Raw genomic sequence first — 17,870 nt, forward strand, 5'->3', positions numbered from 1 at the left:
GTTTTTTTAGGTTCCTGAATTATTTAATCGTCCTAAACTATAAAATCAACAGAAAACTCTTTGAAGCACTGTCTATATATAAATTGTTTGGGAGTATAAAATTAATGTGTTGGAGATATTCAAGTGAAAAATCACTCATTTTTGATATGGAAATAACCTTATGCATGAAATTTCCTCATTTGGCAAAAATATAAACAACATTGACTAAAATTTGGATAGCACTTCACAAATTATAGAGTACCAGCAAGTATTGGTTTATCTAAATTATAACCCTAGAGACAGGTATTAAAAACTACCATTTCATATATGAAAAAAGCTTCAATGAGAAACTTAACTAGAGAGTAATTAACTTAAAATTTCTGAGATAGAGTTTAAGAAGCTTACACCTACACCTCAGTGATTGATAAAACACTGCTAAGTTATTTAGTAGCATATGCAAAATTACAACACACTTCTGTTCTTTCACATTACTATAATCCAAATGGAGAAACCAATGGAAACAAGAATGCTTAGTATATGCTTGAACTTACACATACTGAATAAACATGGATAGTAGTTAAATAAGAAGCAAAAATACAGCACCATACATATTTATACCTTAATGCAAATCATGGAAGCAAGAGCAAAATAACATAATAAATAGCATCAAAAATTTTTGAAAGAAAATATTACATAGAAAAATCAAGGGTTATCAAATTTAGCATATGCATGTATTTTATGTAGTGTTTCTTAAAATTTTAACTACAGTATTATAAATTTTACTGTATTTGAGGATTCCCTGGGTTGTTTTAAGAAATTCCAATACCCACGCAGAACCCAAAGCAAGTTAATCAGAGTGTCAGGAAGGAGCCAAACATCAGTATTTTTTTAAAGTATTTTTTCTCAGAGATTAAATCAGATTATTTAAATGTATGTATTTTGAAGGAAAATTTAAAATTTTTATATAATTACCCCAGTGTATTTTGAAATACAAGGTCTGGAAAAAGTCCACCCATTATTAATATAATAACAGTTTGCATGACATCAGTGTAACCTGGTAGCCAAGGAGAGTGGACTGGAATGTGCATGTGTGAACAATGATGACTTCACTGTACTAGTCAGTGGGGGTGGTAGATGCTTTTGAGTGAGCATGTGTACTGTGTGGCCATCGCATTCAATGTCTGAACCTGTGTAGAGCAATGAATCTGCATCAAAGCTTGCATTAAACTTGAACATTCCTTGGCAGAAACTATTGGGATGATTCAGAAAGTCCCAGCTATGGGCAACTGGTGATTGGTAGCTTCATTACTACAAGCTCCCACTCATGTATCATGTCTTGTGCAGTTTTTTGGTGAAAAGTCAAATCTCCTAGGTGAATCAACCCAGATTTGGCATCCTGTGACTTCTGGCTTTTTGCAAAATTAAAATCACCTTTAAAAGGGAAGAAATTTCAGACCCTGAGTGAGATTCAGGAAAATATGATAAAACATCTGATGGTGACTGGAAGAACTGTGTGAGGTCCCAAGGTGCCTACTTTGAAGAGGACTGAAGTGTCATTGTCCTATGTACAATGTTTCTTGTATCTTATATTTTCTTCAATAAATTTCTCTATTTTTCATATTACATGGCTAACTACCTTCTGGACAGACCTTGTAAATTTTAATTTTCCCTAATGCAAACCTAATACTAACTCTGTTTATATTAAAATATATATAGAAGAAGACGTGGTGCCATGTAAAACAGACCAAAAAAAAAAAAAGGCTTCACATAAATACTCTCTGGCATAAGATGAACTTAAACTAAGCAGGCAATTCAGAAAAACCAGGCTTTCATTAGAAGCAGGAACTAGTGTAAATGATTTTTACTTGGTTAACACTCCCAAATAATGATATTTATTTTATTTTGTTGTTGTTCAATTACAGTTACCCCAATATTTTCCTAATTGCTCTCCCCTGCCCCACCCACACTTCCACTACCATAGTCAATTCCCACCCTCTTGTTCTTGTTCATGGGTCCTTTATATTTGTTCCTTGATTAGACTTTTCCCTTTCTTTCCCCTGTTATCCTCCAGGTCCCCGCTCCCCCCAACTCTGGTCACTGTTTCTTTGTTCCATGTCATTGGTTCTGTTTTTCTTGTTTGTTTTTGTTCCTTAGGTTCAACTTATAGGTGAGATCATATGGTATTTGTCTTTCACTGCCTGCATTATTTCACTTAACATAATACTGTCCGGTTCCAAATAATAAAGTTGAAGAATTTCCAGGAAAAAATTCCAAGGGTCTGTATTACACTGGGGAACATCATTTTTGTTGAGTTAGATCTGACACTTATTTTTGATTAACTTTCTGCATCTGAATCAAAAAATGACAGTTTTTTTCTATCACGTCCACTTTTAAGGTACAGGATAGCCTCCCTTTGTCACAAAAAGCATACAAAGTGTACATACAAAGGAAAATAAAGAAAAAAATTACCTGAATAAATGTTTATTTAGAGTTATTTTATTCATATTAAGGTTATATATTGTTACTGTAAGTCAAATTGTGTACAAATAGTAAAGTTCTGCTATCAAACATACATATTAAGGTATTTTATCTCTCAAACGACAGGCTAGGAAATGCCAAAAGGAGATACTTAAAACAGTCTGCTTCAGTTGGCAAAGCTTTAGCAAATTGCTTCATGAGACCCAGTTTTATGTGCAGAGGTGGGAATATAATGTTCTTTCTGTCAACAGGTGGCTCATGTAGAATGTTTGGATCACCAAGTTTGAGGTCAGATCTTGAAGGCCAGTTTGACTCCACCCAATGCTTCTCATGAGCTCTGCTGTCCCATATACACAGAAAACAGGCATACTGGGTGTATCTGCATTGCTGACCAAGAAGGAAGCAGACCATTTGAAGGTCAACACAGACAATCCAATTGTGCTTGAGATATTATAACAGATCAATGACTCTCTTTATGTCTTTATATTCTTCATGAAAACAAACTGAATGGTCAATAGGAACTGCACCAACTAAATTGCCATTGTGGAGGAGTACACACTTCAAGCTCCACTTTGAGCTATTGATGAACAGTCGCCATTCAGTTGCATTATAGATTGGAATTCCTAATCCCTCCATTAAACCATGTATATTATGGCAATACACAAAGCCACCGTCACTTTGAAAGTACTGCAGAAATGCACTTTCTCTTGATTGAAGGTAGGATACTTTTGCTCCTTTTTCGAGCAAGTTTTCCTCATACAGTCTTGATGCTAGGAGTTCTGAAGCATTTTTGGATAGTCCTAAATCTAATGTCAAATCATTCAACCCATGCTGATCAAATCCCTTATGAACTGAGTCATCTTCAATTTCAAAATCTTCATTGTTGTTGTCACTTAGTTCTTCACCATACTTCTGTTTTTAGAAAGAGAGTAGTTCAATGAAAACTGGCACTGGGATTTCAGCTGAATGAGGCACTGGGTGTATAGCCAATGGTAGACTAGGATACTCTATTTTACATTTGTTTTTCTTGATATACCCTGACATATTCACTATACAAAAGTAACAGTCATTTGAATAATTTCTGGGCTTTCACCAAACCATAGGTATACCAAATGGCAGTTTATCACGTGTCCCCTTCATCCACATTTGTAAATTCTCAACACACTGCTTGCACACCTTGTGAGGGGCTGAAGACTTATCTTGATCACCAAGTTTTACTTTAAAATATGCAAAAGAGGCTTGCCTGACAAATGCGCTGATGTTTGTCCTTTGACTGGGAATGGTGAAACTGTCAGATATAACATAATGAATCAGGGTTGTTTAGGCACTTATGATGAGAAACAGCAGAGGGAGACATTATCTGCAGGAAAAGGAATAAGTACATATATAAATAAAAAGAATAAATTCTGCTAACTCCTTGTACACAGACAACAACTCAGACTACACTTCAGAATACAATTCACTATATAGAGTGGCACACAACCTCTCACCACACTCTCTCATGTGTAACTGAATAGCCTAGACAAGTATGAACCTGTTGTTGGTCTTCAAGGTCATCCCCCACCCCTCTCCACTGCAGGGAGGTTTGTTCTCAGCCAATAGGAGAGCACTAGTGTTTCTCTTGATTCAGGCTTGATCTAGCCTGGAGTGGTCACATTAAGATAAGCTGTAGAGAAAAAACTTGATGTGACAGAAGAAAATTAATTGCAGTTTTGAGATCAGCATGCCTATTTAAGTCTACAACAGCTAAAAAGTAGAAGTCGTCAGGAATTTTGTTAAAATTGTTTCCCTGTGTTATCAACAAGGCAGAAACATATTTTTCAATGGTTTTCAAAGATTTCTTTTTTTGACTTGTCTACTGTTAAAGCCATAGAAGAGGAAACCCAGGGTATCTATTAGAATTACCTAGGTAACTTTGAAAATTATCAATGCAAGTGACCATATCCCTTCCCAGACCAATTCTATCAGATTTTCAGGCAATAAAGCAAGGTATAAATATATTTTAAAAGTTGCTCATGTTGCAGCCAAGCCTGAAATCCAATATTTTAGAGTAATACAAAAGATATAATATTAATAATGGTCTATATTTAAAATAAACAGAACCTAAATACTTTAATGTTTTTCTATTTCTCTGCATTGTGCAGTATCCAATGAAACCTATAATCATAGTATTTCAAACACTTTATAAAGTTTAAATTGAATGCAAATATAGGGTTTTTAATTTTTTAATTCATTCTACTAATAAAGGCCCATGTAATACCATGTTAAATTTAATTTGTAACCCACATACAAATGTTATTTATAGAAAAGCCTTATTTTTTTTGTAAAGGAAATAAAAATTCACTATATGAAGAATATATTTAGAAATAAAGAAAAAGATAGAATCCTGACAATCAGATAAAAGGTAAAATTAAGGTAAAATTCAACTAGCAGTGATACCAGCGTAAAAAAGCTCAGACAGAGCAAAATATAATTTCAAGGATGTCTCAAAATCATAATTTGGATATAAAGCTCCAGCAAAGGGTTTTTTTTTTTCTACTGAATTTTCCCAATTGTTGTCTTTTACTCTTTAAGCAAATTATAATTCATGGAATGTTAAAGAAAACCTCAGAAATATACCACATGATTTAGAATATCAATCCCTCCATGTATACAGACTCAAAATGAATTAAAAAAATTTTTTTAAGTATGAAAAACCCAGTATACAGTCTTTCTTCACCCTAGAGGTGCCCTTGCCTAAAGATTTTAAATGAGAATCTACTCTCCTGGAGGGTAGGGAGAGAAAATAAAATCAATTCTACTCAGGAATAACAACTGATATGTTTTTGTGTGCCATTAACACTGGTAGTTTAATAAATACTTGTGATTCAATGCTCAATGAGAAAAAATTCTCCTGAAATGTAAATAACAGTTTAATTAATTTCAATGTAAAGTGGATACTTGTTGATATATCTGCTTAGAGAAAAAGTGTTGATCATATCTATTTAAGAAGGGATTCTAATGTTTTAAATTGTGAAGCAATTTAAATAATTGTGCAGTTCCTTTACTCTATCCTTCTATTCAATTAACAAAAGTTAATGTGGTCATTTTATACAGGTCATTTGTGGAGAAGCAATTTCCAATTTCTTATTGTTTATTTTATTATTTGAAGACTTCTTTTTACTTTTCATTACTTCAGATCTTAAGTATCTTAAGTGTCAATTATTTTATTTTCCTCACTATTTAAAATATTTATAAATGTCTTTTAAGTTATATGCAATAATGCTCTTATCAACTAATATAATAATACACTTTCTAGTAATGTTACAGGTTCATTATATAAATTTGATTTACAAGATGCACATTTATAATGCACATTTATTTATTGATAGTCAAAGGATGCACAGAAGGATATTATTGAAATAATACTGAAAAATTCATGGATTTAAGTCAAAGAATTTTCTATTTGCATTTAAATCTTTCATTCATAGTAGCAAGTAGATAAAACAGAGATAATAACATACATAGAACAGAGCATGTTTCTGTAAAATAGCTTATACATTCTGTTACCACAACATAACTATTCAAACCTACATATATCCAGAGACAATCAAGAATATGTGCTTTATGTTTTAACAAATATTTAAACCATAGTTTAGTAGTTTTAAAGTTGTTATCTCTATAGAAAGGATGGATTCATATGAAAATGTCATTATCAGGGCATTTATCATTTGAATCTCATTGTAATAAGAAGTTTACCCTTTCAAGTGTGGGATTGTTTATGACTTCAAGTGTGTGGTTCAAACAGAAATACTCCTTGGGAAATATAATGGATTAGTTTATAATTTTCAGTATGGATACTATAAAATTAGAGATCCATAAAATTTGTAAACACAATGCATCCTGTTGGTATTTGGGATAAAAATGGGTATCTTTGTCATTGTAATAGTTATCTTTTGATTTGAAAAATAATCTCATGTGGCATATACAATAGGGACCAATAATAAAGGGATATTTACATTGCTTATTTTATTATTTGGAACCTTCACACAATGTTTTTCACTTAGAATACACTGTGAGCACAGCATATAAGGACAGTGATTTACCAGGAAATACCCCATTGGACCACTGATTGAACTAGATTAGAGATACTTTTATGTTAGTTTCAAGAAATCAAAGATCTGTATGACTGTTTTTATAAAAGCTAAACTCTTTCTAAGTCAAAGACTTATTAGTTATTCTATTTTAAATTAGATGTTAGCAAATAGATTTGTTCTTAAACATAACTTGCTATTAAGCATCCATATTATTTACTCTTAAGCATATTGCAAAATTCTATCATGTTAAGTGCAAACAAATTGAGCATATTCCCATGAAGTCATGAAACCTAAGACAGAACAGATGTTCAGAGAGAGAAGGCAGTTGCCAGTATTTGCAGAACATTGGAACAGTGAGGACTGTCCCTAGAATTAGTGGTTAAGACATCAATAGTAACCCTAGAGTAGTTTCAGGGAGTCCAGGTTCTCATGACTTCTCCTCTGCAGTACACAAATTATCATTTTTATCAATTCTCTCTTTGAATCACACCTCACTTTCTGTTGAACCAGTGGATATGTTCATCATCAGAGGGTCCATGAGTCAGAAATGCAAGAATTTCTGCTTCTTTCAGATCTTTTTTGTCCCTCTGACTCTTTCTACTGGGACTCCAGGAGTGCACTTTTTTTTTTTTGTATGTGAAAAGAATACTCACTGTACTCATTTATGTAAACCATGTAATTATTGGAAGGAATATAACTGAGTGTACATGTAATTAATTATATATCAATGTTTAAATATTTCAAGTTTTTAAAATATATATGTTTTTTAAAGTATATTTTATTGATTATGTTGTTACAGTAGTTCCATTTCTTTTCCCCTTTACCTATGATTCTGTTCCTATTCTGGTTTGCTTAGCTGGATTTTGTTTTTATTTTTTAGATTCATTTGTTGAATGTTGTGAGTTTCTTGTCATTTTAGTGTTCATAGTTTTGATCTTCTTTTTCTTAAATAAGTCCCTTTGACATTTCACATAATAATGGCTTGGTGATGATGAACTCCTTTAGCTTCACCTTGTCTGGGAAGCACTTCATCTGCCCTTCCATTCCAAATGATAATTGTGCTTGATAGAGTAATCCTGGTTGCAGGTTGCCTTTCATCACATTGAATACTGCTTGCCAGTCCCTTCCTGCCTACAAAGCGTCCTCAACTCTCTGCCTCACTCTTGCTTCCCCCAGGGCTCTCTCTTTATCTTTTACCTTTGGCATCTTGATCATGATCCATCCTGGTGCGGTCCCTCTGGGTCCAGCTCGCCCGGGACCCTCCGTGCTTCCTGGACCTATATGTCCATCTCCTTCATAAAATTTGGGAAGTTTTCCTCAATTTTTTTTCAATTCTTGCTTCCTCATTCTGGTTGACTTTTTTTCTTCCTTATCTTCCAAATCATTGATTTGAACCCTGATTTCCTTTCCTTTACCACTGGTTTTGTGTGGATTTTCCTTCGTTTTACTTAGCATAGCCTTCACTTCTTCTCTTATACATTTGCCGTACTCAAGCACATCTGTCAAGCCTGTGAGCCTCTTTATCACCAGTGCTTTGAATTCTGAATCTGTTAGGTTGGCTATCTCCTCATCGCTTAGTTCTCCCACTAGAATCTTGATCCATTCCCCCTTTTGGGCCATACTTCTCTGTCTCCTTATTCTGACACTCTCCTGTGTTTGTTTGCCTCCACATCCCAGGTAGAGCCATCACTCCTGTTACATTGTAAGGGGCAGAGCCTTAGGGATTTGACAGTACAGGGAGACCTGTTTCACCATGTTGTGGCACTGTGTGTGGGGGAGAGGTCAAAGAGGGAACAGTGCCGCCTGCCCAGCACTCACCCCTTTTCCAGGCACCTCTCCCACTTCCACACTGGATTGGCGCCCTTCCAACTGCTGCCCTGGCTGCTGTTCCCAGAGTGGGTGGATCTGCGAGCATTCTAGGACCATGAGGGCCCTTTAAACAAGCAGACTATGCTGAGAGACTGGCAGTTTCTTCCTCACCCCAATCTCCACTGGTCTGTATAGTCAGAAGCAATAAGGCTTGATTTTCCCTGGTGCTGGAACTGTGAGCTGCAAGGTCTAGTGAGGAGCTGGGAGCACTCCCCAGGTGTTCCTCCTGATTTTTTAAAACATGTGACTGCACTTTCCACTGGCCTGCCGCTGCCACCTCTGCTGCCGCCACCACACTACATCCTCTCCACTCTGGCTCCGCCCCTCCTACCTGTTTGGATGAGTATTTCTCCTTTATATCTTTGTTTGCTGCACTTCCATGCAGTTTTATTTTCTGGAAATTCTGGTTGTTTCTAGTTTTGAGGTAGTTGCATTCCTTCTTAGTTGTGGAGGGAGATGCACTATCTGTCTATGCCTCCATCTTGGCCGGAAGTCTCTTTGTGGTTTAATATATATCTTTTGAGGTCTATCTAGAAGGTATCCAGTAATGTAATATGAAAAATAGAGACCTTTATTGAATACACAAGATACAAAAAAATGTACATAGGGCAATCATGCTTTGGTCCCCTTCAAAGTAGGCACCTTGGGACCTCACATAGTTCTCCCAGTTGTCATCAGCTGTCCTGATGTATTTTCCAGAATCTCATTAAGAGTCTGAAATTTCTTCCATTTCAAAGGTGATTTTAATTTTGGGAAAAGCTATAAGTTGCAGGATGGCAAATCTAGGCACTTAGTGAAGCTGAGTCATGTGTTTGATCTGATGTTTCACCAAAGAACTCTGAATGAAATGTAATGCATGAGCATGTGCATTGTCACGATGAAGCTGCCAATCACCAGTTGCCCATAGCTGGCACTTTCTGAATCATTTCAATAATTTCTGCCAATGAATATTCAAGCTTAATGCAAACTTTGATGCATATTTGTTGCTCTACAGGCTCAGTAATTTTGAATGTGATGGCCACATAGTACACATGCTTATTCAAGGGCACCTACCACCTCCACTGACTAGTACAGTGAAGTTGTCATTGTTCACGCATGCACATTCAGTCCACTCCACTTGGCTACCATGTTTCATTGATGTCATGCAAACCATTCTTAATATATTAGCAATGGTTGGACTTTTTCTGGACAGACCTCATATTGCTCTTATTATGTAGTCTTAGGCTTATAGCTAACCTTTCTGAGGATCCTTAGACGCTAAGTGATTGAGGAAAAAAATTATATTCTGATGGGTGCTAAATTTCTTCTGTCACTTTCCCAATATTGTTCCTTGCCCTCAGAAAACAGGCATCCATGGTTGTTGGTATGGCATTCTTTTTTCATCTTTGTGCCTCTTCTCTCTCTCTACTCTCTTAATTATTTTTATTTTTATTTTTTATTGTTTTTCTATAGCAATTGTTCCATTTCCCTCCCATTGCTCTCTCCTGCCCCACTCACCTCCTTTCTTGCTTATCAGCACATTAGCAATTCTTTTCATAAGGCTGACCTTCACCTGTCAGTGTTATTACCTGTGAAATATTAGTCTTACAAATGGTAAATGGTGAAATAAAGATGCTTCTCTAGGAAGAACTCCATAGGGTAGGAATGCTGATAAATTCAATAGGTCAAAATTTAGACCCAGAGAAGTGGGTGGGTGAATAAGTGTCAGAGCATGTTCAGGAAGCCTAAGGGTGATTGCTACTGGATGACTGGATAGGAGATGTTGAAAATACTCTGTAAAAGGAAAAGGGCTATAAAAGAGAATTATTTGAGTGTAAAATTAAATTGTGTTCATTTGTATACCATGTGAGGAAAGGACAGAGTTGAGAAAAAGAAGAAAACAGAGGTCAAGTAGGTCATGACAATGTGGTTTGAACTGCAACAAGCATCACTAAGCAAGTTTTATCACAGTTTATTATTCTGACTGAAGCATTGTTTATTTTCACCACATCATGCTTGTCAATACTTAATTTAATTACAGAACACTTTAAATATAATTATACTTGGGGTGACCACATAATGAATCCTTCAAATTCAGAAAAAAAGTTAGCATTAAAGAGGTCTATTAATGTTTATAACAGAACAGTTTATCTAAACCAGAACTGTTCTGAGAAAACTAAAACAAATAGTCATCTTAATTACTATTTATCTACATGGATACATACATATTATTGAGACTTTCAACAATAAATATGCATTATATATCTATAATATGCTGGGTATACAATGTTGGAACTGGCATTAGGGGTGATCAGATTCTAAAATTAGCAAATAAGGCAGAAAATAATTTTATTCAAAATTATTCTTAAGTACTTCTTAGGGCTATAACATTTTTGGAAATTAATATAACATTTTGATATATTTTCAATAGAGTCCGTGTTTCCTCCACACTAAAAACCAGTCATTCCACCTCTCTCTTCATTGTGCACCAGACAGCTTGCATTTGAACCAATGTATATTATAGTTTCATATTGTTACATATATTGTACACGATGAGCTATATTTCCTGGGAAGATACATTATGAGAGATCACAGAGTTAATTCTAAGAGAAGAAAAGCAGACCAACATACCCCAAGTATATTCACACTGTGCACATACACACATGTTCCAGCACTGCTTGTTAGATTCTAAGTCACTAAGTATGGGAACTTAGCTTAAGTTAATAATGATGCAAGACTATGCATAAAGTTGAATAATATGTAGTTAACCTGAGTAGTTCAATTTTAATTACAGAAAGATATGGTATGGCAAATGTCTTTATTATAAAACATAATGAAAAAGAGGATCATGCATCTAGATAGTATAAGAAAATATGGAAGAAATAATGGCTGAATTGATTGCAGGAAGATCAACAAATGTGACCTTAGTCCCAATATATGACCAACGAGTGGACATTTTTCTAACAGAGCAAATGAGTAGTGGCTTGGATAGGGGAAAAAAAGTATATTGAGAGACAGTAAATTTCATTAAAAAAAGAGCTCTCTCAAAATCTGGGATTTACAATAAAAACATCAGACATAACAAATAAGGAAAATAATGACAGTTATCTATATCTATAATTTTAAAACTATTATGAGAAAGAAAAGATCCTAATAAGAAACTCATAAAATTATAGTGCCCTATTATAAAGGCCTGTCATGGACAGACAAGAAAATAATTTATATTAAGTGAGTGTAAAGGGACAGAGTTAGTTTCAAAGATATGTCTTTTCTACTATGAACATAATTTTGCATGTCTTTGAAGTCTATTATGATAAATATCAGGACTTAAAATGAAACCACTAAAATAAAACATCCTTAAAAACATGAAAAATAAACCATAAAAAGATTGCTGCATTGGTGACATTCATGGGTTTACTAAACTAGGATGGCTGGACACATAACAAGACCAGTGTTATCAGTGATTTTTGACATTATATAACCTATATATGTCTCACTCTACCAAGATGTATTCACTGTACTTTCAACCTCACTAAAAAAGCAACACTCCTTGAAACTAGCTTGAAGACTTTGCATCACTGCTTCCCACTGAAACCTTTTTGCTTTGAAGCCCTGGTGACTAAAGGACATATATTTAAATCCATTTATCATAATAACCACTTATTCACAGGCTCTAAGCCTTTTATTTAACACATTTCACAGTCCTCCTCTCTCATAGAATGGCTGAGTTACTTTTAAAAAATTATTTGGAATATGGAAAAATAGAATAGTCAATTTTATGGTATTCTGGGTTTAGCATATGAAGATCTTTTGTGTTTCTCCTTTATAATCCCAAACATTAAGTGATAAAATGCAATCATTACATGCATTCTCAATGTGCACTCTCATTGACTTTTGATTTAGGAAGAATATAATTTGCTTCAATCATGTGCAGCTATGTGTTTGGAAGATATTCCCACAGAGATAGGTACCCATATATTCTTGAACATACTTGGCAAATTCAAGACAATTACTCAGAATACAGAGTTATGATGTTGGAAATCTGTAAGTATTGCAAGTGCCAGAGACCAACATTCCCACCTCCTTTTCATTCCATAAATTTACAGAAATGGATTTAGATCAAGAAGAGTCTTTCATTTGGGCTGATTCTTTCTAGTATTTGGTACAGCAATGGTAAATCTTCATGATCTACTTAAAATGAAATCCCAGCCTAGAAGGACTTGGCTTACAAGGTATTTTTCACCATGTATCTTTTAGAACTTTGTAAATGGCATGCCATGGAACAGCAATGCAGAAAATAGAAATGAAGTACATTTACAAAGAACATATTTATGCAATAATAAATATACTTTAGGACTTAGTGATATTTTTAAATATCTGAGATATGAGAAATTATTATGTCACTTGTAACTAACACAATTTTAACTGATAAAAGCAAAATTTCTTTAAAAAGCTAATGTTAGTTGAAATTTAGATGTTTTGGATTTTTTAATAGTCATCACAACAGCATAAACAGCCTGTTGCATGTTGAAAGCAGTTAATCCAAGACCTAAATGTTTTGCTTAATAAGTCTCCATGTGCACATAACTTGCAAAACAAAAAATAACAGCTCTAATCTGACATAAAAATTTAGGTAGCCATTCCCCTAATTATAACAGCTGTATAGGAAGTATTGCTGCTGGCATGGAAAAAACAGACTTCTAAAGTGGCTGTTACAAAGACACATATGAAAGTGAATAATTAACTTGAAAATATCCAGCAGCAGAAACTAATTATGACTTGGGGGTAGTGGTGAAAGTCACAGGGAAACAGAGAAACCACATTAAAGGCATGCTGAGAGAGAAATAAAATCAAGGATGCATAGGAGAATAAGGTGACCATGTGAAGGGATAACTTGAGAAAGAATCTGATACTCATAAACAAATGTCTGTAATCAAAGAAAGAATGTCATCAGAGACATTAATGAGGAAAAAATAGCATATGGGTGTTGAAACGTTACTCCTTGTTTTGGGATGTGGGGGGAAGAAAGTCAATAGATCAGAAAGGCTTCATAGATTAGATTGGCAGACAGCTTTGACTTCCAGGGCCAGGAGTCTTGGCTGTCCTTCACAGGGGGCAGTGCTGGTGGTAGAGGTCAGTGTACAGATGTGATAGCGTAAATAGTGAACATGTTTGTTCAAAATGCCAACAATCTGGTCAGTATACAACTGTGTATATATTTCCAACATTTCTCCACACCACTCTGTGAAGCTCACTGAAATCCTATGGACTGCCACTTTATCTAATAGGAGTTGTATCTATTTTATTAAGTAAACACACTTCATTAGTAATGCTGTCATGACACCTAAGACAAAACTAGAAGTTAAAAAGAAAGGATTACTAAAAATTAACTAATGGTACAAGAAAAATGATACAAAAGTATATAACTTAAAGTAATCCTTTTTTCTTTTGCAAATATTATGATTATTTTGAAAATGTATCAGTGTCTGGAGAACCACAAAGGATATAAAAGCAGACATTTGCACAGATAAAGTGTATGACAAGTAAACTTATAAGTGGTCTTAAGAGGAAGGAAAATGGAAATAGTTTGAAATATTATCAGGGTTTCCTCCCCACTCTCCTTTAAATTTATAGGAAGTTGAGCTGAACCTTACATAGGTGTTTTTCCTTTTCATTTTTTTCAATATTTTCCACAAAGAAAACATTAATATTTTACTCATCTTGGCAATCTGGATGGTCAGAAATTTCCTTAATTTTTAGACATACATTAAATAGAGTAAAAACAATTTTATTCTCCTTCATTATGACAGAATTACAATTAAGAAAAAACATACTGGAACCAACCTTATAGTTAAATATGAATAAAATACTTTTCTCATGCTACATACAGATCAGCCACTTAAATACTAGTATTTCCTTGTCACATTATTTCTCTCATTTAAATAAGAATAGAAATGAGTAACTTTTAAACAAATAATCACTGTTAGGAAGACCCAGAAATATATCACAATTAAATAAGTTTTATTTTAAAAATCACCAATGTAATAAAAATACAAATATCTTTTCATTAAAATAAGTTAGTCTTCTCCAAGTGAAGTGATGAAATGGCATAGGACACACACAAGTTGAAATAAAACTTTTCCTAAAATAATCATGAAAACAAAGTTATGTTCTCTTTAAAATCTTAAAAAGACATAGATTGAACCCATTTAACTAGTTTTCAAGTAGATAAATTTAAAAGCAGTAACAAGTAATCCTTAGAATCATTCTTAAACTTTGTAGTTTTATTATCTATTTATTTATACTATATTGACATTTTATCTACTTTCAAAACAAAAACAGATAATATGGACATGTCATTTTATAATATCTGCTTTCACAAAAAAATTTTCTGGTTATTTCAGTGACAGAGCAAAAGCAATTTGACATTAACTGGAATATCTTAGTAATAACAATTGTAATCATGAGATAAAGAAAATCTGAGGTCTACCGATGAAGTGAACTGAGTTGTAAATCTTTTAAAAATGAAATAAAATTTAATAATTTTAAAAGTACACTTTACTTTTTGCAACAGCATGGATGAATCTGCAAAGTATTATGCTAAATGAAATAAGCCAGTTAGAGAAAGACAAATACCATATGATTTCCCTTATCTGTGGAGTCTATTGTAGAAAATAAACTAACAAAACAGAAACAGTTTTATAGATGGAGAAAAATCTGACAGCTGTCAGAGGGGAGAGGATTGCAAGGGGAGAGGGTTGCAGGTGAAGGGATTAAGCCAAAACAACAACAAAAACCTCATGGACACAGACCACAGCATAGTGATTATCAGACAGAAAGGGGACTGGGGGGAGGTGGAATAGGGCAAAGTGGGGATAAAGGGTTATGGAAGGAGGCGGTTTTTTGGAATCAGAGTTTTCCTTCTCTGATGTGCCCTGACTGGAAGATCAAACCAGCGACACTTAGCTCGCAGGCCGACGCTCAATCCACTGAGCCAAACCAGCCAGGGTACCATTGATCTATATGTCTGTTCTTATGCCAGTACCAGACTGTTTTGATCACAGTGGCTTTGTAGTATTGTTTGATATCTGATATTGTGATTCCTCCTGCTGTGTTCTTCTGTCTCAAGATTGCTTTTGCTATTCAGGGTCTTTTTTGGTTCCATATGAATTTTTGGAGCATTTGTTCTAGGTCTGTGAAACCTGTCATTGGTATTTTAATAAGAATTGCATTAAATCTGTAAATTGCTTTGGGTAGTATGACCATTTTGATGATGTTAAAATAGAATGTCAATATTTTCAGTTGAATAAATGCTCATCATTCTTTCAATAATACTATAACTTCAAAAACACTGGAAATAATCTAAGGGCATAAAAAAGAAGAAACATTAAAAATTATCATTAAAAGAATGATGTTGCCAAATTTTAGTATAATTCTCTCTAGTTCCATCCATGTTGTTGCAAATGGTAGAAGTTCCTTCTTTCTTTCTGCTACATAGTACTCCATTGTGTAAATGTACCACAGTTTTTTGATCCACTCATCTACAGATGGGCGCTTAGTTTGTTTCCAGCACTTGGCTATTGTAAATAATGCTGCTATGAACATAGGGGTGCATACGTTCTTTTGAATTGGTTGTACAAGATTTTTTGGATATAATCTTAGCAATGGAATTGCTGGTTCAAAAGGTAGTTCCATTTTTAGTTTTTTTGAGGAAATTCCAAACTGTTTTCCATAGTGGCTGCACCAGTCTGCATTCCCACCAGCAGTGCACCAGGGTTTCCATTTCTCTGCATCCTCTCCAGCACAAGTTGTTTGTTGATTTGTTGATGATGGCCATTCTTACTGGTGTGAGGTGGTATCTCATTGTGGTTTTTATTTCAATCTCTCTGATGGTTAGTGATGTTGAGCATTCTTTCATGTATCTATGGACCCTCTGTATGGCCTCTTTGGAGAAGTGTTTGTTCAGGTTCTTTACTCATTTTTTAATTGGGTTGTGTAGACACCTCTCCAAAGAGGACATACAGAGGGTCCAAGAATGTTCAACATTACCAGCCATCAGAGAGAACCAAACTAAAACCACAATGAGATACCACTTAACACTGGTCAGAATGGCCATAATCAACAAATCAACAAAGAACAAGTGCTGGTGAGGATGTAGAGAAATAGAAACCCGAGTGCACTGTTGATGGGAATGCGACTGGTGCAGCCACTATGAAAAACAGAATGAAATTTCCTCAAAAAACTAAAAATGAAGCTGCCTTTTGATCAAGCAATACATTGTATTATGGCCTAAGAATCCTGAAACACCAATTCAAAAGAAATTATGCACCCCGTTGTTCATAGCAGCACTATTCACAATAGCCTAGTGCTGGAAACAGCCTAAGTGCCCATCTCTATATGAGTGGATTAAAAAATAGTGGTGCATTTACACAATGAATTACTATGCAGCCAAAAGAAAGAAGGAACTCCTACCATTTGTGACAACATGGATGGAACTAGAGAGAATTATACTTAGTGAAATAAGCCAGGCAGCGGAAGACAAATATCATATGATATAACCTAACCCAAGACACTAATGAACAACACAAACAAATGAGCAAAACTGTACCAGAGGCAAGTAAACAAGGAACAGACTGTAAGTGATTAGTGGGGAGTAGAGATGGGAGAAGAGGGGAATGAAGGGGAAGGGTTTAGTTAAGGAACTAGTATAAATTACCCATGGACATGGACAATGGGGTAACAAGGTGGGGATGGACTGTGGGAGAAGGGGTGGGCAGGGTGGGGGGAGTAATTGGAGAAAAAGTGGGACAATTGTAGTAGAAAAAAACAATAAATAAAAAACAGGAAAAAGAAAGAGAAAACTGTAAAAACAAAACAAAACTATTCCCTTTAATATTTTCTTTTTTTCTATTTAGAAATCATGTTACTTCTTTTTACTTTTTTTAAATAATATTTTACAAGACACTCTCTAAATACATTTCTAAATAGAAATAAAAACACTATATTGACTTCAACTCTCTCAAAATTACTCAATTTTCTATGAACTGAGTCACTTTTTAAAATATGCAAATACACAATTTTAAGAAGTAATATCACTTTTCTGCTTGATATACTGATATTAACAGAATGATGAATAATGAATAAACAGTTCCTACAATTCTGCAGTCAAGACCAAAAATGGCACAGTCAATATACACAGAGCTTTCTTATTTTGCTATTGCTGCTATTGTTTTACAAACATTGAATGAAGGACCAATAACTTAGGCACATTACTTACTGATGGGTAGAGGTAACCTTCTCCATTCATGGCTATGTACAACCCTGTCTTCACTCCCTGGATGGCAACAACACGCAGTCCCACTGGTATGAGGTTGAACAGTGCTGGAAAGATAAACATGGTCTATCACAAATAGGCAGAAAGAAACAAAGCACTACCATTGCTTTTCTCTCTCTCATTTATTTTATTTAAAAACATCATCTTTGTTACAA

At 34.5% G+C, this 17,870-nt stretch overlaps 1 protein-coding gene across 2 annotated transcripts in view; it reads right to left on the minus strand.

The window, feature by feature from the left end:
- The window catches only part of FGF14 (fibroblast growth factor 14), an 891,082-nt gene that overhangs the window by 169,200 nt on the left and 704,012 nt on the right, over positions 1–17,870 (minus strand). For both annotated transcript variants that reach the window (XM_090258946.1, XM_090258947.1), the window contains exon 3: positions 17,659–17,762. In XM_090258946.1, the coding sequence (XP_090115072.1) occupies positions 17,659–17,762 (104 nt within the window). The remainder of the gene's footprint in view (positions 1–17,658; positions 17,763–17,870) is intronic.

The sequence above is a fragment of the Furipterus horrens genome, unplaced genomic scaffold, assembly GCF_987537825.1.
Source record: "Furipterus horrens unplaced genomic scaffold, mFurHor1.1.pri manual_scaffold_12, whole genome shotgun sequence".
NCBI classification, from domain to species: domain Eukaryota; kingdom Metazoa; phylum Chordata; class Mammalia; order Chiroptera; family Furipteridae; genus Furipterus; species Furipterus horrens.